This window comes from Rhynchophorus ferrugineus, unplaced genomic scaffold (genome assembly GCF_030347505.1).
Source record: "Rhynchophorus ferrugineus isolate W39M unplaced genomic scaffold, kcgeb_rfMv2 rfM3, whole genome shotgun sequence".
In the NCBI taxonomy this organism is placed as follows: domain Eukaryota; kingdom Metazoa; phylum Arthropoda; class Insecta; order Coleoptera; family Curculionidae; genus Rhynchophorus; species Rhynchophorus ferrugineus.
In genome coordinates this window covers 23,893,165-23,912,735 of record NW_027472582.1, presented here as the reverse complement: position 1 = coordinate 23,912,735, position 19,571 = coordinate 23,893,165, and the positions used below count along the sequence as shown (strand labels likewise).

The following is a 19,571-nucleotide window of genomic DNA, read 5'->3' as shown; positions in this document are numbered from 1 at the left end:
TAGGCTAAAAATATCGATATTTTTTCTGTCTCCCTAATTTAAGACAATCAAACATGTATCAAACGCAAAACACAGGATTTCTAGATATTTTGTGTCAATCAAATCAGGTTGTGGATTTATTGCTGTTTATTTTTTAGTAAATATATGATTGTTAACGATATTTAATCGTGTGATTATTGTATATTAAAAATGATATTTCCAATTTTAAAAAATGTATCTACCGGGAATATCATTGAAATTACAGATAGTCCTGTAAGTATTTTATAAAAGGAAGTGCCTAACACTTTTCATCCTGTTTATTTAATATTTGTTATATATTCTAGTTTACTATTGGCAGAAGTTTAAATTCAAATTATGTTATAGAAGATAAAATTATTTCAAGAACACATTGTTTGTTTAATAAGAAAGATAATCACTGGATATTACAAGATTCTGTAAGAATTTATATAAAACATAGTTCATACATTTTTATACATGTATTTATATTTTCAGAGTACAAATGGAATATTTCTTAATGATGATTATTATCATTTACAAGGAACACCTGCATTGAAACATAATGACAAAATTTCTTTGGGAACCGGAATTTACACATACCAGTTCCTTCTGTGTATGGAAGATCCACCAAAAAAAAAATTAAATGGTGTAAGTTATGAATTATATATTATTATATATATTTTGCTATCATTATTTTAAGGATATCATTTCTGTCGCTGATGTTCAGGTTAATATTAGTGACGAGTTACTGAGTGAGTTAGCAGATAATATGTTGAAAAATATTGAAAAAACTGAAAAAGAACCAGAGGCAAATGTGTAAATTTGATTAAAATAAATAAATAATTAATAAAAGTTGTTCTTCTAGGTTGCACCCACCAAAAATATAAAAGATCTTACTAGTACTGATTCAAATGTTTGTTTTCCCAATGTTACGGGATCATCAAATAAGTGTATTTTTGATGCTAAAAAATATAATAATGAGAAACAGTCTGTGATAAGCCCATATAATCCCAGTAAAAGATTAAAAATCTTAACAGATAATGAAAAAAGCTCACTATACACACTAAGTAATAATGAGAATGGGCCAGTTTCTCACGAGAGACCAAGCACATCATCAAAGGACCTAATAAATACTGAAATGGGAGACCCACCAGTAATATCTAATTCAACTGATACAGGTATTTTTAATAATTTCAATCAACATTTATGTTATTTATATTTTTTATATGATAGAGATAAATAGTGATAAGGAAAATACAAACTTTAATAGAGATCAAAATAATTCCGAACATAATTCAAATCAAAATACACAACTACAAATATCAGACCCATCTGCAATCAAACAGGTATGTAAAATTTTTCTCTCAAGTAAATTAGAATTATAGTTTTTTGTTTAGAATCAATTTGAAGAAATGGAAGATGAACTTCTATGCACGATATGTGCTAATTTATTTATTAAACCTATTACTTTGGCGTGCTCTCATTCATTTTGTCAGTACTGCATTGATACTTGGAAACAGAAGAAGTCAGAGTGCCCTATCTGTAGAAAAAAAATAACATCTTCAGCAAGAACATTAGTTCTGGATAATATAATTGAAAAGGTACTTATTAGATTTATTGCCATTGTTACTATTTAGCTTATGATTTTCAGATGTTAGAAAATGCATCTCAAGAACTAAGGGATCAAAGGAAAATGATGCAGCAAGAAAGGAAAAATTTAGAAGATAAGGAAAAAAGTAAGCAAGTTCAAAAAAGGAATAAATCGCAAAGAGCAGTTATGCATAATATAACAATGCCATTAGGTAAGAAGGATCTTGATTCATTGGGTGGTAATCATGTATTATTATCGAATTAGTTGTATTAACAAATTTTACGTTTATAACTTCAGTTATTCAAATAGATACTTCAGAATCTAGTATAAGTGACTCTAGTAGATATAGTAGCAGCGATAGTGATTTTGATGATGGTTTGAATATTTCAGTTAAGTAAGTAAAAGTAATAACCATAATTTCATTAAATCTACATCAAAGTAAAAGTAATTTATATATGATTTTTTTTACAGCCTACCTGAAACATACTATGGAGGTTATGGAAGGTATGCAACTATATCAAGTTCTTTTGTATAGTATATAATTTATGTGAATGAAATAATGGGCCCTTACTTTTCATTAAATACAATGAATGTATTTGTACAATTTCTTATAAATCTACCTTTTTTGTTATTTGTAGGTGTTACTCTTGTGGAGAAGAGGGACATTGGGCAAATGGTTGTCCATACCGCTAAATTATAGTTATATAGTGAAAAATGGTTATTTTTGTATAAAAACTCAACATTAAAATACATTTGAAATTAGAATATGTTTATTAACCACACATCATTATTATGAAACTATCACAGATTAACAAATTTTACACAAGAAAAAACGTTACATGAAGCCAACCACTGGATATTTATCCATAATTTTTTTAAGCGTTGCTGGTAAAATTGCACAAAATTTAAAGCGCTCACCCATTTTATCTTCACCAGTGAGAAAGTTGTAACACGCAATTAGGTGATCAATCTGTTTCTTATCAATCAAATTTTCTTTTAAAGATTTTACCCGATATTCGATGCCAATTCTATGCAGGAAATTTCGTTGTTTAATAGGTCCTAAGTAAATTACATCACCGTTATTTTTTGCAATCTATAAATCAGATATAGATTAACTAGTAATTTAAATAGTACTTGATTGGACTATAATACAGAAAGGATATTTTTTACTCACGACGCACCTCTCTTATTACATTAAAATCTACGTCTGCTGTAAGATCAGCACTGCCAGGTTGTATTAAAGGATCTACTTGCTTGTGTTTTTTAAATGCCCTAAAAGAAGATTAATTTTTATAGTAAAGTTAAAAATACTACAAAAAATAAAATTTACCTGAATGTATCAGTCCCTGTTCCGTTATGCCCATAATCACAGATAAGTGCTATACCTCCACTACCAACAACCTTATTGCATATTTGTTCTAATATAAGCATACTATCTGGTGATATTTCGACATGATCTCTAGATTCATTTGGTTTTAATAACACCTTTAACATAGGAGTATCTTGTCGAGCAAGAACATATCTGACAAATAATAATCATAGTTATATCTTATTAACTAAATACTTGCTATTACTAAAATTAATTAGATATACCTAAATTTTATTTCATCATTATTACAAATTTTATCTATGTCGATGAGAACTTCTTTATATCCAGCATAAGTTTTATGAAATTTGTGAATTGGTAATGCATCAAAAAATTCATGTGCTATTATAAGACTAAAACCATCTGGAACATCTTTAAATTGTTTGTACCAATGTACTGGTATGCCTTGATGTGATATCCCTAGTACAATACAAAATGGGTATTGCAAAAATTGCCAACAGTGTAATCCAACACTACACTGTTGGACAAAATTATTGCATAATAGTTTTTTATTTTGACACGATTTCTCTATAATTTTTAGCATCCTATGTGTATTTTATCTAAAATTTAGTTGGCTCCTAATCTAAAATTTCAAAGTATTTCAATCACATTACAAAATATTTTGTTCATCATAAAATCCATGCAATTGAGATGAATGTGAATGAAACAAACTTTTTAATTGGTGTGTGAACAATTGTGGAAGTCTAAGGTATGATAATACCTACAGTGGATTTTCTTGTTTTACGTTAGTAACAATTGTGAAAAATCATCGGAAACTTTATTCAAGAATATATCTTCTTACATAATTATTAAAAAAAATTATAGACCAATTCAAAATAAAATTGAACTAAAAAGTATGCCACATTTTTGTCCAACAGGGTGTACATGTTATATAATTATTTATTTACAATTTACCTTTTCTAAAGATAGGATTATTATAATTATTCGTTAAGTAGCTTTGTGAACATAATTTTTTTCCTTGAACTTCGCTCAATACTGGACTAACCTCAACTAAATGTAGAGATACTTGGTGAAGGGCCTTGAGATATTCATTTTAAATATTTAGAAATTGTTTAATTTATAAACTTACTTTAAAATGGCTAAATACTCTTAACATGTCATTGCTTAAAGTTCCTCTTCCTGGACCCAATTCAACAATTTGTAAAGGTTTTGGACAACCAATTTTTGACCATTCATTTAAAAACCATACGGCTAACATTTCCCCAAAAATCTAAATGACTATAATATTTATATTAGTTTCCTGAAATTAATACAAACCTGTGATATTTCTGGAGATGTAATAAAATCTCCACTTTCACCAAACATATCTTTGGACATATAATATCCTTTTGTAGGGTTTTGTAAAACATCTTTCATATAATCAGCTACTGTTATAGGCCCTTTAGCTTTAATTTTGTTATATAAATGTCTAGATAAAAAATTTTCATCATTCGCCGTTTTTCTTTTAACTGTGTGATAACTTTGTATTAATAGAATATTTTGTGAAACCTCTAATAATAACTTATGATTTAATTTAGTAAATAAATTTGTAAAAAGAGTTTGCTTTGAAACTATGCAAAACATTCTGAATTTTGTACTCAACAAAATAAAACAATTTGACAAATCAATTTTCAAAATAAGTCATTTTATATAAATGATAACCTAACTAAATAGTAAGGTAATTTTGAAAGCTAGTTAACCTATTTTTGCGATTAAATGCTTATATTATATATACTTATTATTTATAATCGTATATTTTTCCTTCTTTTATCACAAATATACTTTTATTGACAAATTTATTTCTCAAAATTTCTATAAATTTGAACTAAGGAAACAAGTTGTCAAAACATACTATATATATTAAACCATAAAAGAAACGACTAAATGAAATCTAAATAATATATGTTTTATTGTACATAGAGAATAAACATTTGCTATATTAAAATTTAAGACTAAATGGTATATTTACATATTTAATAATTTCCAACTACATTGATTAATTAAATCATTGAAAAATTAAATATCAATAAAACTCAATTTCTTCCCCTTAAACTGAAACCAGCACCACTGAATGCTTTGAAATCACTAGTATCTTCACCATCATTATTTTTTTGTTTTACAGCTCTTCTTATAAATTTAATTGTTCCAAGTTCATAGTCATAATCAGGAATACCACGAATGTAGACTGGCTTGGCAACACTAGTATCTACTAATAATATAATAAAGAAATGCTCTAAAATATAAACTTAAATGTTACCTGCTGATGCAGAATCTTTGCGTTTTTTTCCATCAAGTCTATTACCAGTGCCTTTGAAGGCAATAAAACCAGATGGTTCTGGCATTAACTCTGCAGGGTCAATTGCCATTTCTTCATCTTCTACTTTCTTTTCTACCTCAGGTTCTTTGAAATACAATTGCTGTATTTAAATTAATTCAATAAAAAATTACTTTTTACCTTTATATCCCACCGGAGCAGCAAATTCTACATTCATGTCGCACTCTATAATACTTATAGCATTGCCAGGCTTTGTTTCCAAAACACAAAGTTCATATACTTTTTGATTATATTTAACTGCAATAACATCACCAGTAGTTAGGCAGGCAAATGATCTAAGACAATTTTCTAAAACTGCTTTTGGATTGGTGATATCCAGAAAATCTGGAGATAGTGGTTGAAACTTTGAAAATGTTCCTACAGGTAAAGAAACATTTTCCATTTGCACTAAATCTCCTTCTTCTAATGTCATGTTATGCATCATCTAAAAAATGTGTTTTATGGTTATTAGAAAATATAAATATTCATTATAAGTTACCCAGAGTGGTAAGTAAACTTTTCCCTCATCAGCAACAAATTCTAACACGCCACAATGCGTAACTCTTCCAGTTTTTTTATTTGCTAATTTGAACAGCATGGGATAATTTATATTTAATCTTGTTAGCTGTTCAAGAGCACTAGGAGGCATAATTACTGAAATAGATAAATTTTTAGGTACATATAATATATTTTAATTTCATTTACTTTTTCCTCCTCTTTCCACATCTTGACGTTCGTTTCCCGGAAGCATTGCAACTGAGTAGCATTGATAGGTGACACTAAAAGATCTTGGTATATCAGGGTACATATTAAAGCTGAACTGAAACTAGATATGAAATGATTAGTAACGACATACTGTAAATTTATCCGACATTTTTTAAGCTTTATTTCCCTACCATTTTGTATGTTATTACTATAAAAGTCAAATAACCTAAAAAGTCTTATAGTATATTTATTGTGTTACACAGCTGTTTTTGACATTCATCGGCGTTCATGTTTAATACTACGTAATAGGGGTATCGGCTGACAAGAAAACTTAAAAAAAAAATATCAATATTCTCTAAGGATTTAAAGAGTGCTATTTTAATAAACCTTTAAAATTAAGTATCGACTTTAAAGGTTTATTCAAAAGATATCGGCTAATAATGTATATATATATATATATATATATATATATAAATTTAAATATGACTACAAATATATATAAAATCATATATATAGAACTCAACAATTAAATCTTTCCTTTTCTATCTCAAGATTAGTACGAAAAAGAATTCGTACATTTTCGCCTTACTTATGTTAAGATTGGAAAAAAAATGCATCAAATAGTAACTAGTAATTATTATTTCTATAGAAGTACTTTTTTACTATCGAATGGTTCGGATGTTTTAGGCCCAAAAATGTTCGATAGTTTGCATCGTTAAATATAACCTATATTTTATTTCTGTCTAATTAAAATATTTGAGAACTAAAAATACATCTTTAAATTTAGATACCGTTCCAGAAGTTTCTTGCATGCTGCTTTAAGGATTCACTTACCCTAGTTGTATTATCATCAATCATTTTCAGAAAACAATTTTAGATTAACATTATTTTATATATTTATTAATATTAAAAGTTTAAACTTATAAATGCTGATAAAAATGGAAAGTGAATCATATAAAGAACAAGGAAATGTGGCTTTTAAAGAAAATAAATGGGACGAAGCTCTTAAATATTATACATTAGCTATTAATAACATCAAGGGGGAGCCAAAGGAATTGGGGATTTATTATAAGAATCGTGCTGCAGTGTACTTAAAATTGGAGAAATATCAAGAAGCGGTAGATGACTGTAATAAAAGTTTACATATTGCTCCAGATGATCCAAAAGCCCTTTTTCGAAGATGTCAAGCATTGGATTCTTTAGAAAGGTAAAAAAGTTAATTAAATCTTATTCATTTTAAAGAATTTTAAAAATAGATTTGAAGAGGCTTACCGTGATGCAACCCACATTTTTAAAGATGATCCATCAAATAAAGCTGTGCAACCTTATTTACAAAGACTGCATCAAATTGTGGAGGAACGTTCTAGAGTTAATGCTCAGACAAATACAAAACTAGAAAGCATGCTAAAAATTGTGTTTGACCCCAGTAATGGAAAAGATAAACGTGAAACTGCTATAAACAATTTATTGGTATTATCTAAAGAACATGCTGGTAGTGAAATAATGTTGAAACAAAGCCCAACTGTACAAAAAATTAAAAGTTTGCTTAAAATAGAAAAGAATCATGAAATATATATCACTGCAGTAAGAATTATAGGGGAATTATGTAAACATTCTGAAGACAGCACTAAAATTGTAATTAAAGATGTAGGTGTACCTTGGTTTTTGGAAATATTGGATTCCTCAAATCAAGATATCGTAAATGCAGTGCAGTTTTGTATACAAGCAATTCTAAATAGCCTATCAGGTATTTTTACTATCTGCTTTTTTTTACATTACTAAATTATGTGTTTTTTAAAGGTATGAAAAATAAATCTGATTCTAAACCCAATCAACAACTTGTTGATAAAAACAAATCTCTGATTGATACATTATTATCATGCCTGGCAATGTCAATAAATAATCAAGTTATCTCAGGATTAGCTCGTGATGCTGTTATAGAACTTTTAACTAGGAATATACATTACACAACACTTGACTGGGCTGAAAGATTAGTTGAGTTAGATGGTGTAAAAAAACTTATGGACTGTGCCAGTGAATTAGAAGAATATCATTATGAAAGTGCTATGAATATAACACCATCTACTAGAACTATAGCAGCAGTATGTTTGGCTCGTGTTTATGAGAATATGTATTATGATGAAGCCCGCGAGAAATTTTTGGCCAAAATGCAAGATTTCATTAAAAACAAATTGTTAACCCCTGATATAGAAAGTAAAGTAAGGATAACTGTAGCTATTACAGCTTTACTGAGAGGTCCACTAGATGTTGGAAATACAATAATTGGAAAAGAAGGTATTTTAGAAATGATCATTGTTATGGCTAACACCGAAGATGAATTACAACAGAAGGTAAATAAATTACTTGAAAGCATAATTTATTTTTATACAGATAAAGATAGTAAGATTTGTTGCTAATTTAATGGTATAATAACAAAAATTATTTGTCAGAGAGTTTTATATATTATTGAATGGGTATCAAATATAAAAAGTGATTCGGTTTAATATATTTATTGAATTGTTACTAGGTTGCTTGTGAATGCCTAATAGCAGCTGCAAGTAAAGCTGATAAGGCTAGAAGTATTGTATCCCAGGGTACTGATATTTTAAAAAAGCTTTATAAAGCAAAAAATGATCATATCAGAATAAGAGCGCTAGTTGGATTGTGTAAATTAGGTATTATATATATAACTATTAGTGTTCTTGTAACTAGATAAATCCATGTTTTTGTAGGAAGTTATGGCGGAAGTGATGCATCTGTAAAACCATTTGCAGAGGGATCTACTTTAAAACTAGCCGAAGCTTGTCGCAGGTTTTTACTTCACCCAGGAAAGGACACTGATATTAGGAAGTGGGCAGCAGAGGGTTTATCTTACTTAACATTAGATGCAGAAGTTAAAGAAAAGCTTATAGAAGACAAAGCAGCAATTAAATCATTGGTTGAGTTAGCTAAAAGTGGTGATCAAAGTGTAATATTTGGAGTGGTTACCACTTTTGTTAATTTATGTAATGCATATGAAAAACAAGAAATTATACCTGAAATGATAGAATTAGCAAAATTTGCAAAACAACATATTCCAGAAGAACATGAATTAGATGATCCAGATTTTGTAACTAAACGTCTTTTGGCTTTGGGAAATGAGAATGTTACAACTGCTTTAGTAGCTCTATCAAAAACAGAAAGTGCAAATTCAAGAGAACTGATTTCGAGAGTGTTTAATGCTCTTGCAAGTGAACACGAAATAAGAGGAATAATGGTTCAACAAGGTGCTGTTAAAGTTCTTATAAAACTGGCTTTGGATGGCACTGAAAAAGGCAAACATCAAGCTGCCCAAGCCCTGGCAAGAATTGGTATTACTATAAATCCAGAAGTAGCTTTTGCTGGGCAAAGATCTTTAGAAGTTGCTCGACCTCTACTGTCATTACTACATCAGGATTGTAGTGGATTAGAGAATTTTGAAGCTTTAATGGCTTTATGTAACATAGCACAAATTAACGAAAGCTCTAGACAAAGGATAATTAAAGAAGGAGGCTTTTTAAAAATTGAGCACTATTTATACGAAGATCATGTGATGTTATCTAGAGCAGCTATACAATGTATGTGCAATTTGGCACAGAGTGAGGATGTAGTAAAGACTTACTATGAAGGGGACAATGATAGAATTATATATATAGTTGCATGTTGTTTAGATGAAGATAAAGATACTGCAATGGCTGCTGGTGGATTACTGGCTATTTTAACAAGTTACAGTAAAAAGTGCTGTCAAAAAGTTTTTGATTCTAAGAATTGGTTAGAAGCATTACAATGTTTACTAGCTAACTCAATTGTTAGTTTGCAATATCGTGGTGTTTGTATTATTTCAAATATTGTGGCAGCAGGAAGAGAACTAGCAGAAAAAGTAATGGAAACAAACATTCTTGAAATACTATTTGCTTTAAAATGTACTGTTGATGAAGATAATCTAAAGAAGATTAAAGAAGTTGTGGATGAAATATTACAAACATGTGAGAAATATGGAATTGTAAAAAAACAGAACTAGGCTCATTGACACATAAAACTAATAAAATATTAATAAACACCGTGAGTTTTGTTAATTATAATTTTGACTGGATTAAATAGCAATTATGATTAGCTAAATACTTTTAAATAATATTTACCTGTGATGGAGGTATGTCTCCATCATCATTATCTATATACACTCTTCTAGATCGTATTCTACTACCTCTTCTAGACATCTTAGCCCACGATTAACCTAAAATAAAAATAAACTAACCTTCTTCAAAACTAAAATAAAACTTTTAAAAATATTATACTGAACATATTAAAACTACATAGATTTCTATCTTACCGACAGGAGAGGTTAATTATATATGACTAACATTAATTTTATATATGTTTTATCAATATAAATTAATTTTAGATAGAAATGGTATAATTAAATTATAAAGTTTTAGGTCAGAAAATTTTAATACATATGTTTTGCTAATAGAGTGGCATTGTCCTTTAAACCTGTGGTGAAAGTAAAAATTGAAAAAAAGTGCCACTCATTAAAAGTATAATTATCTTGTCACTGTTGTCAGTGTATAGTGGGATTCCTCGGAAAAAGTGCATTTTCGTGTTTTACATATCTCTGTATTTTGAATGTGTTAATTTGAAACAGCTGCAGGTAGTCAGTATATCAATTTATAATTAATAACATCTATATTATATATTTAAGTTGCCAAGTTGATGTAGGTTAATAGTTTTTATTTTGCCAACTTACATACAACAAAAAATGCACGGTTGACCTTAAAAAATTTCAATATCCAAGAATTGTTTGAGTTTTTGAAAATAGCTTTTAATTTTTATTATTTAAATCTTTCTAATTGAAATAATATAGTTATGCATGTTTATAATTTCTATTTGCTTGATTGACGTAGAAACTTCATAAGATAACAATATTAATAACACTTTTCTTGTTAATGTGTTATAATATAAATATGTCTTCTATGAGGAACTACTTCTCAAGAGAAAGTTCTTCATGCTGCAGTGCGTTTAATGGACGCAACTAGTTAAAATTTACTCTTGTTATATTTTATTTTATCTTTTATTTTATTTCGTCATAATTTATTATTTGTTGTTATATTAATTCTAACATATTTAGCTTATGTATCTTATATATATATGTATATATATATATATGTATACACATATCCGTATTTATTAAAAAGCTTGCAGAATATTATATATATATATATATATATATATATATATATATATATATATATATATATATATATATACATATATAATTATATGTATTTGTATTGCTTTCTTTTAAAATTATTGGGTTGGCTATAATGGGAAAATTTGTATTGCATTCACCAATTATATTTTAATAAATTACTATATACAATACTGCTTTAAAAATATATCTTTTAAAACATACATTTGAAAAATACTAATTAATAAGTAAATATGATCTTGCATAATGTAACAAATACAATTTTAGCAATGGATATTATAGAAGATATGAGATTAGATGTAATTAAAAAAATCAGAAGTTTCTGCACTATACATAAAGGCCCATTACTTGTAAATCAGCTTGTCCGTAAGTAATAAATTGAAGTTGTATAGAACCGTATGTTAAAAATTTCTCTTTATATTAGATGATTATAAAGATATGATTGGGACAAAGATTCCTTTCCGAGATCTAGGATTTAAAACGTTAGATGAATTTCTTAAGTCAGAAGAAACTTTTCATCTGTCAAAAAAGGGAAGCGACTTGTACTTAACTGCAGAAGTTTCAGAAAAAACTGCTCATATTGCTGATATGGTTGCCAAACAGAAAGCAAAAAAGAAACCGTAAGTACTACAAATCTAATGTTTACTTATGTGTTATTTCCTTATAAATTATATTAAATTTTAATAATCAATCATTCTTAAACATAGTTATTTGGATTATAAATTTTCTTTAAAAAAATTGTTTTAATTCTATTATGACTCTCTGCCAGTAAAACATTTTAGGACTTCTATTAACTGTAATAAGAACAGATTTATCTCAAGGGCCAACAGATGGTATCAATCTATCATCATGAAGTAAAAGTGCTTGAAATGGTTATTTTACTAAAAGACTTTTTCCCTTTTATTTATTTTGAAATCATTAAAAATCCGAATACAGGGAATAGCGAAAATATAGAATTAAAGATATTATTTTTAACTTGGTTTCACTATCAAAATAATTCAGCTAACCTGATGTAATAAAAAAGATTTTTTAATTCAATTAAAACAACTATTAAGGCTATACATATTATTAAACTACTTAGGCCAAAAGTTCATTTTGCGCCAGTTCAACCACGATATAATCAAACAGCGAAATGGAGACCAAAATCAAATTTGTATGGCAGTCAAAATCAATATCATGCTTCGATGCGACCTAAAGCAGTAAGCCATACTCAATTTGTCAACAGAGCTGTGAAAACCCCTAAGCAGTTGAAGGTGCGTAAGTTATTCAGAAATATCTTTTAAGGAGGTTAAAATATGTCACTGAATTGTTTAACTTATAAGTTAAATAAACTTTTGAAAAATGATTATTTTGAAGGTAACGGAAAATGCTACTGCTCAAATGCAACAAATTAAAAAATTTGATCCAAGTTATCGACAAAACTCACGAACAGAAGTAAAATTCAATACCAACAATAGCCATCATAATAAAAATGGGCCTCATAATCATTTTAATAATGGGCCTTCAAATTATAGGTTTGTTTATTTTTCAATTTAATTTGGGTTTTGTTATATTTAGATTTTCTTTTAGTAATACGCAATCTTCGAGACAAATACCTTATAATCACCACTACCAAGAATCGAATATTAATAATGTAGCTAATCCATTACTTGCAACAAAAAGGCGCATAACTAAAAAAATGTCTGAACTGAGTCTGGAGAGGTAAGTACGAAACATAAAACCTTACCGAAAGTGACAATATTATTTTTGGTATCATAAGGTGATAGAGTTAATACTCATTTTAGGGATAGCGGAAATAGCAGCCCAACAAGTGATAATTTGTCTCCAACGTACAAGCCTGAATTTGTTAGAACTGATGATCCTTTAGCCGATTTAAAATATTTTGCAGAACTGCATAATTTAGGAGATGTTGAAGTTAATATTGCTCAAGTTAATACAAAACAAAATAAATTTTATTCTTGCAAAATTAAGGTAATGTTTAATTTTAAAAAGGATTTAAATAAAAATCATATTTGCTATGTGTTTTTTAAACATTATTTAGCAATATTCGTTTAATTTCTTAAATGAAGTTTCTATTATTTTTAGATTGGGGCTAAGTATACCTACAGTAGTTATCCCTCAGAATTTTTAAATTCTACAGAAGCTCAAACATATTGCTGTAACGAAGCACTTAAAGACTTAATTCCAAAAACTAAACGAAAGTCTTTAATGATATCCAGTGAAGCAGATATTTTAGAAAGGCAAACTTTATTTTTTATTATCCTGATACATATTTTAATAATATTTTTGTTTTAGAATTCCGCCAATGTTAGAGAAACACAACTTTGGTATATGGGCTTGGCAGTTGAAGTTAGATTATTCTGATAAATATAACGAAATGTTACCAGATGACTGGATCAAAATTATTGATAGTAGTCCTTGTGTACAAATTGAAAAAAGATCAAATGACTACATTATGTATCATTGTATACCAGGAAATGTAAGTATATTTGCAAGCAATCATCTAGCACTATTTTCATCCCAAAACTGTCCATTTATATCATAATTTATTATACATTTTCTCTAATTATACTAGTGTTAACTATGATAAAAAACTGATTATCAACTACGATGAATTTGTTTAGTAAATTATAATTATTTTAAAAAATATTTTATTGTTAGGTTAATTATTAGTCTCTATTTTTCACCATTTTTTCTACTAGCTTATAAACACATTATTAAAATATCAACATATAATAACAAATGCGTGATTTAAGTCTTTTTTGAGTACTGCTTCCATTTTCTCATCTTCAAATCCTGTAGATTAAATTGGCTGTTTGTCAGTTTTATCGAAATCATATTGTTATGGATGGATTATATTCAATGCAAATTTCTAATAATACAATCAGCGCACTAATATACAGGAAAAGTAAAACGTAAATGGTATATTTTATTAAAATGTATGTAAGTCGGCATCATTAATGCAAAAAAGTTCACTCTTCACAAAATATTACATAATTAAAGTGAAGTCCATTGATAAAAATGTGATTTGTATTTGTTTAATTGTATATTGCGGCATTTCTTATCGATTTCTAAAAGCTAATTCCCAATCCTAATATATATATCTTATATTAAACACTTAAATATTTATTTTGTTTTATTTTATAAAAGATCTAAAGTAATCCTAGTTTCTAATAAAACTAGAAAAATTAACGACGAACAAGATCAATAAACAATATTAATTTATTAAAACTTCAATATGTACAATTCATTTATTATAAATGGTTACTTCTAAATAGTTCGATATAAAATTTTGATAACTATATTAGTTTTTATTTATCAGAATAATTTTTGAGAAAATGACTATTTACATTTTTTCCTCTAAAATTAAATCGTTCAATCTCGCTTTCATGATATGGCATGATGTCGATTAATCATTCTTCTGTATTAACCAGGCCATGATACCGTTATTAATACTTCTCACAAATACAATTACCATTTTTTATCACTTCATTGTTTTCTTCCCTGTAATAATTGTTATAGACTAAATTAATAACTAGCCTTTCATATCACATATTTCTGTGTAAAAATCTTTAAACTAATACTAAGTTATCAGCATATATAGTATGTATAATACATTGTAGCATGTATCGCAATTTTAACAAGAAATATAAAAAGCAATTTATTTTTAATCATCCCCTTTTAATAACATCTAAACGCAGAACAATGTATATATAGCTGCATTATGTATTTAATATTAATTTACTCACTAATATTATTGATATTTATTAATTAAATTATTTATGTAACATATAAAAACGTGTACTGAATAGTAACTAAACTTTTTTAATATTTATTTAGAGAAAACGTTTAATTATCATTATTCATTTATATAATAATATTTGTTTTCTTGATAAAACAATGTTTGTTAAATGTACTTAAGGCATGGATTTTTAATGTACTGCTTTGTCAACATTAAATGGAAATTGTGCTGATGGAAAAATGAATATCATGTATACTTTACGTTGGAATTGTGAGCGTATAGTCGTGTTTGGTCTTGTTCGCCTATTGTCGACTAATCGCTTTTCGCTTGGGGTTGGCATAATTTTTAACCCATGTGCTCTCTACTAATATTCAAGGTATTGCAGAAAGGTCAACAGAGAACGGTTGAGTTCTCAGTCGTTGAAGTGTCAGTACCATCAAATACGGTACAATTTTCTGAAGATGGGAAACTTACTGGAGAAATAACATGTGCAATTTCCGTTAACGAAATTTGGTGTCGGCAAATCGGAACTGAAGAAAGTGTAAGTATTCAATAATTTGTTTGATTGTTAAATAAAAGGGCGATGTCATATGCAACTTTGGTTTATAGAAATTATATGTTGATATGATGCAACGTTTACAAATGTATTATCAAGAGTGTGAAAAACAACTTATTCCTAGGACCATTTGTCGCGCTGGGTATTATGTTGCCAGATATGATGATGAATTCTGCAGGTAAGTGTGTGTGCGTTGTATATATGTTGGGGTATTGTTCTGGGTTTCCTGTGAACACCATGGTCCACTTGTTTGAAGATAATTATTATTATCCCCAATATCAAACCACTTCTATAGCTCAGGTATGTGGATGAAATTTTTGTGATACAACTTATAGAAAAGAAACATTACCACCATTCCAAAAATAAATACCAAAAATAAGACCTGAATATAGCAGATTAAAGGCTCCTGAGAATCCAACACAATGGAATACGGAAAAAATACCTCAATAGGCATTCGTATATTATCATAGAAATTTCTTATGACTCTCCTGTATTTACAGGGTTAGGGCTGTGAATGTTAAAGATCAAGATGTCGACTGTTTCTTCATTGATTGGGGAGATGAGTTAAGCATTCCAAAAAGTAATATATTTGAGATACGCAGGGAATACGCCTACGCGCAAGCGCAAGTATGATTAAATATGAAATATGTGTGCTTTGTTATTGTTTTTATTATTTTTAGGCGTTTGTGTGTAGACTTAGTGGTTTGGAAGAATTATATGGAATTTCAGGAGCTTCTCAATCTATAACGTCTTTAGAAAAAATGCAGGTTGAGCTAGAAATGGCTGTTGAAAATCCAAGTATGTTCGAAATTATTATTACTTTGAGTATATTTTAACATTTTCTCAATATATTTTGGTACCAATATATGTAAGTATCCTGAATTTTAGCTACTTCGAATACTAATGAAGCGTTGCCAGTATTTATGTATAGTTTAGAAACTGGCAAATCGATTAACGAAGAACTTATACCTAAACTTACAATGGAGTTGGCTTCACCTACTTTACAAAAGGTACTTTTCATTTCCTATTTCTACAATTTAGAATTTAAAGAGAGTTATTGTTGTAGGATACGATAACGGAAGCATATGTTTCTAATATTGAGCCTAATGGTGATGTGTATGTGCAAATTAGGACACAGGGTTATGAAAACTTTTGTAATCTTAAGGAACAAATAGAAAATCAATTTAAATGTAATTCCATGGACAACATTTTATATAATGTAACAAAGAATAATAGTGTTGGAATGTTATATTTTATCAAACGAAGTAATGGGTAAGTCCAACCAATCTTAATGAATAAAATAATAACAAAATATGCATCTATTTAATTTTTATTTCAATGATAAACGTTAATTTTTTTTAAATATGTTACATTATTTATATATGAACATGATATACATATTTTAATTTATTTTAGAATTTGGTACAGAGCAAAATTAATTGACTGGTCGCCTAAAGGTGATCTGGCTCAAATTTATTTTGTGGATTTAGGAAACACTGATGTCATCAATGTTTCAACAGAAAAACTATATCCTCTTGATAAAATAAATGAAGTATTCAGTAATTATCCGCACCAAGCTCTCAAGGTATTCAGTGTCTAGAAATTATATCCTAAGTTTTTTTTACTAAATTGTTATTTATAGTTAAGGATGGCACTTGATAAAATTCCTGATGACTTCATAGATTTAGCATCAAAACCATTACAACCGGATAATCCTGTATTGTTGAAGGTTGTGGGTGTTGGAGAGGATAATGTAAGACTTGTTGAGTTATTCAAACGGAATACAGACGGCGGATTATTCTGTATAAATAAATCAATAGCTCTGGAATCGGAAATTAAGTAATATTATTTTTTGTTGTATGTAACCTTTTTTGTTTAATTTTCTATATTATTTCATTTGTAGGCAAAAAAATGGAGATCATAGTGCAAAGGGAAAAACAAAATTTTCAACGAACCTCTCTTTTGCAGGTAATTTATATTCATTATTGTATTTTTTAATGCGCATTATTTTCTATTATTTTAAATTAATTTATAGGTAATGTTCCATCAGCAGGTTATTTGAAGAGTCCACCTTTGCCAGATAGGGGTAAGGACAGGTTCAATTTAATCTAGTAGTCAGGTTTATTTATGTAATTTTTTATGGGGACTAAGCAGAGAATGTTAATGTTATTTTTATACTATGGACATATGCAAATCTATTCAGATAGAAATAAATGTTTTTATATATTCAAAGTTCTTTGTATTTTTATTGAAATTAATAATCTTTCAAAAAAAATTATTAATTTTTATATCCAGGACTAACAGATAAGATGATATGTTGTTAGATATACAAGCAAACATATTATTGTGTTTTATGACACAGGATAATTAAAAGTTTAGATAAACATCTTAAATGATTTTTTTAATTTCATGTTTTATTAAATTAATTTTAGGTAATTATTTTGAGGTTTGTATTCCATTTGCTGTGAATCCATATAATTTCTTTGTGCAACCCTTAAAAAGCAAACCTCAACTTGATGGTATGATGGAAGAGTTACAGATGTGTTATAAAGATGTTCAATATGGCAAATTAAATATTGATGATATCCTGCCAGGTAATATTTATGCATCCAAACATGATGATGGGTTCTGGTATAGGTAATAATATTTGATTTTGTGTTAATTTAAACTAGGTATATTATTATTATAGGACAAGTGTAATAAAAGTGATACATTCTGGATCTGTATCAGTATTTTTCTGTGATTTTGGTTACTATCAGACACTTCATGTTAAACAATTAGTTCCACTGGATGATGAATTTAAACAACTACCTTATCAAGCTTTAAAAGCTAAATTAACAGGTAATAGTACAAATATTATTCAATGTTTGTATAAATATGATTCTTTTGCAATATAAACTGACAAAACATGCTTAATGTTTATTCATAATTTTTTTGCTTAAGGTGTGAAACCTATACAAAGTAAATGGACAATGGAAGGCTGTGATGAATTCAAGAAGATGATAGAAAAAAAAAATTTTGTTGCTTTGTATGTTGATCAGGAGAATGATATTTTATATGAGAGTGATATTATTTTGAAAATAATACTTATTGATACAAGTTCAGATGCAGATATTTATATTGATCTTGAACTAATTAAATATGGCATTGCTACAAAAGACACTTTCATAAGTAAATAGAGGAGTATCATATTATAGCAATCTTATAATATTATTATTGATGTTATATGGATTCTACTAAAAATATTAATAAGACTGTTTAATATTGATTAAAAAATGTGTTAAATTATTTTATTTAAAAATATTTATTGTTTATTGATATCAATATTGTAGAATCTATATCAGTGTTTAATCACACTAATTATATATTTTCTTAACCTACAGTTATGTCTAGCTTTTATAATAGGTTGTTGATTATTCAAATATTTTAATTTGATATCTTATATAAGCCTGCTTTAAATTAGATTTTGTCATGTAATTTATCACTATATTATAGTATCTAAATTATTTACTATAGAAAAAGTACATGATATAATCAAATTAAGGTATGTTAAATACATTATATTTTTAAATGGTTGATTATTGTTATATTATTTATTAAAAAATATCTATTTATTGCTATTAGATTTTTCATTTAGATCTATGAAAGGTATGTACCAAAGTAAAAATGACACGTGTTTTTGTTAGACTTGACTTTATTTACTATGTTCAGTTTTAATATTAAAGCAATAAATAAATAGCTTCAATATTCTTTATGTTGTTTTCTCTTAGTTGTACATTTTTAAAACGTCTCGTTGCCTAATAATATAATTAATTCAGAATAATAAATTAATTTATAATAATACAGATATATATATATATATATATATATATATATATATATATATATATATATATATATATATATATATATATATATATTATATCTATTTTATCAAATTGAATTCTATTTATCAGAACGCTGTGAATTAATTAAAATTAAATATGTATCGCTTAATGACGTTCAAATATCAATGTTCAATCAACCTTTTGTTTTGTTTTGGAATCGTTTACTAATTGAGAGAGGATGTATTTGAA

At 27.6% G+C, this 19,571-nt stretch overlaps 5 protein-coding genes across 15 annotated transcripts; 3 read left to right on the top strand and 2 right to left on the bottom strand.

The window, feature by feature from the left end:
* The first annotated feature begins 35 nt into the window (after positions 1-35).
* LOC143192870 (uncharacterized) lies at positions 36-2,353 on the top strand. Of its 4 annotated transcripts, none has more exons than XM_076398631.1 (11): positions 36-252; positions 324-434; positions 493-645; positions 698-805; positions 863-1,175; positions 1,231-1,343; positions 1,395-1,598; positions 1,649-1,799; positions 1,886-1,982; positions 2,060-2,092; positions 2,227-2,353. In XM_076398631.1, the coding sequence occupies exons 1-11, from the start codon at positions 190-192 to the stop codon at positions 2,279-2,281; spliced, it is 1,401 nt and encodes a 466-aa protein (XP_076254746.1). In that variant the 5' UTR covers positions 36-189; the 3' UTR covers positions 2,282-2,353. The 4 variants fall into 4 exon arrangements, with proteins under 4 accessions (XP_076254746.1, XP_076254745.1, XP_076254748.1 ...); XM_076398630.1 differs by having other exon boundaries at positions 41-252; positions 698-811; XM_076398633.1 differs by having other exon boundaries at positions 45-252; positions 1,898-1,982.
* On the bottom strand, positions 2,341-4,617 carry LOC143192871 (protein arginine methyltransferase NDUFAF7, mitochondrial). Its single transcript, XM_076398634.1, has 7 exons — positions 4,233-4,617; positions 4,045-4,185; positions 3,870-3,993; positions 3,182-3,374; positions 2,919-3,110; positions 2,770-2,860; positions 2,341-2,681 (listed from the first exon to the last, which is right to left on the bottom strand). Exons 1-7 carry the CDS (start codon positions 4,536-4,538, stop codon positions 2,424-2,426), a joined length of 1,305 nt encoding a protein of 434 aa, XP_076254749.1. The 5' UTR covers positions 4,539-4,617; the 3' UTR covers positions 2,341-2,423.
* A 222-nt stretch (positions 4,618-4,839) lies between these two features.
* Positions 4,840-10,269, bottom strand: Ufd1-like (ubiquitin fusion-degradation 1-like). Of its 4 annotated transcripts, none has more exons than XM_076398637.1 (6): positions 10,131-10,269; positions 5,974-6,094; positions 5,768-5,922; positions 5,410-5,713; positions 5,212-5,355; positions 4,840-5,160 (listed from the first exon to the last, which is right to left on the bottom strand). In XM_076398637.1, exons 1-6 carry the CDS (start codon positions 10,206-10,208, stop codon positions 4,988-4,990), a joined length of 975 nt encoding a protein of 324 aa, XP_076254752.1. In that variant the 5' UTR covers positions 10,209-10,269; the 3' UTR covers positions 4,840-4,987. The 4 variants fall into 4 exon arrangements, with proteins under 4 accessions (XP_076254752.1, XP_076254751.1, XP_076254754.1 ...); XM_076398636.1 differs by having other exon boundaries at positions 4,840-5,163; positions 10,131-10,262; XM_076398639.1 differs by lacking the exon at positions 10,131-10,269 and adding an exon at positions 6,165-6,378.
* unc-45 (unc-45 myosin chaperone) lies at positions 6,510-10,051 on the top strand. The gene is made up of 5 exons (XM_076398626.1): positions 6,510-7,180; positions 7,230-7,720; positions 7,774-8,324; positions 8,501-8,648; positions 8,706-10,051. The coding sequence occupies exons 1-5, from the start codon at positions 6,900-6,902 to the stop codon at positions 10,010-10,012; spliced, it is 2,778 nt and encodes a 925-aa protein (XP_076254741.1). The 5' UTR covers positions 6,510-6,899; the 3' UTR covers positions 10,013-10,051.
* Positions 10,214-19,245, top strand: tapas (tudor domain-containing protein 7 tapas). 5 transcript variants are annotated; one of them, XM_076398622.1, is made up of 22 exons: positions 10,214-10,642; positions 11,465-11,563; positions 11,622-11,817; positions 12,279-12,450; positions 12,554-12,711; positions 12,767-12,898; positions 12,982-13,168; positions 13,283-13,437; positions 13,493-13,676; positions 15,316-15,480; positions 15,549-15,673; positions 15,996-16,122; positions 16,176-16,293; positions 16,384-16,505; positions 16,562-16,767; positions 16,912-17,080; positions 17,138-17,334; positions 17,399-17,463; positions 17,531-17,581; positions 17,928-18,132; positions 18,185-18,336; positions 18,439-19,245. In XM_076398622.1, the coding sequence occupies exons 2-22, from the start codon at positions 11,467-11,469 to the stop codon at positions 18,672-18,674; spliced, it is 3,219 nt and encodes a 1,072-aa protein (XP_076254737.1). In that variant the 5' UTR covers positions 10,214-10,642; positions 11,465-11,466; the 3' UTR covers positions 18,675-19,245. The 5 variants fall into 5 exon arrangements, with proteins under 5 accessions (XP_076254737.1, XP_076254740.1, XP_076254739.1 ...); XM_076398625.1 differs by having other exon boundaries at positions 10,218-10,642; positions 15,325-15,480; XM_076398624.1 differs by having other exon boundaries at positions 10,343-10,639; positions 15,325-15,480.
* The last annotated feature ends 326 nt before the right edge of the window (positions 19,246-19,571 follow it).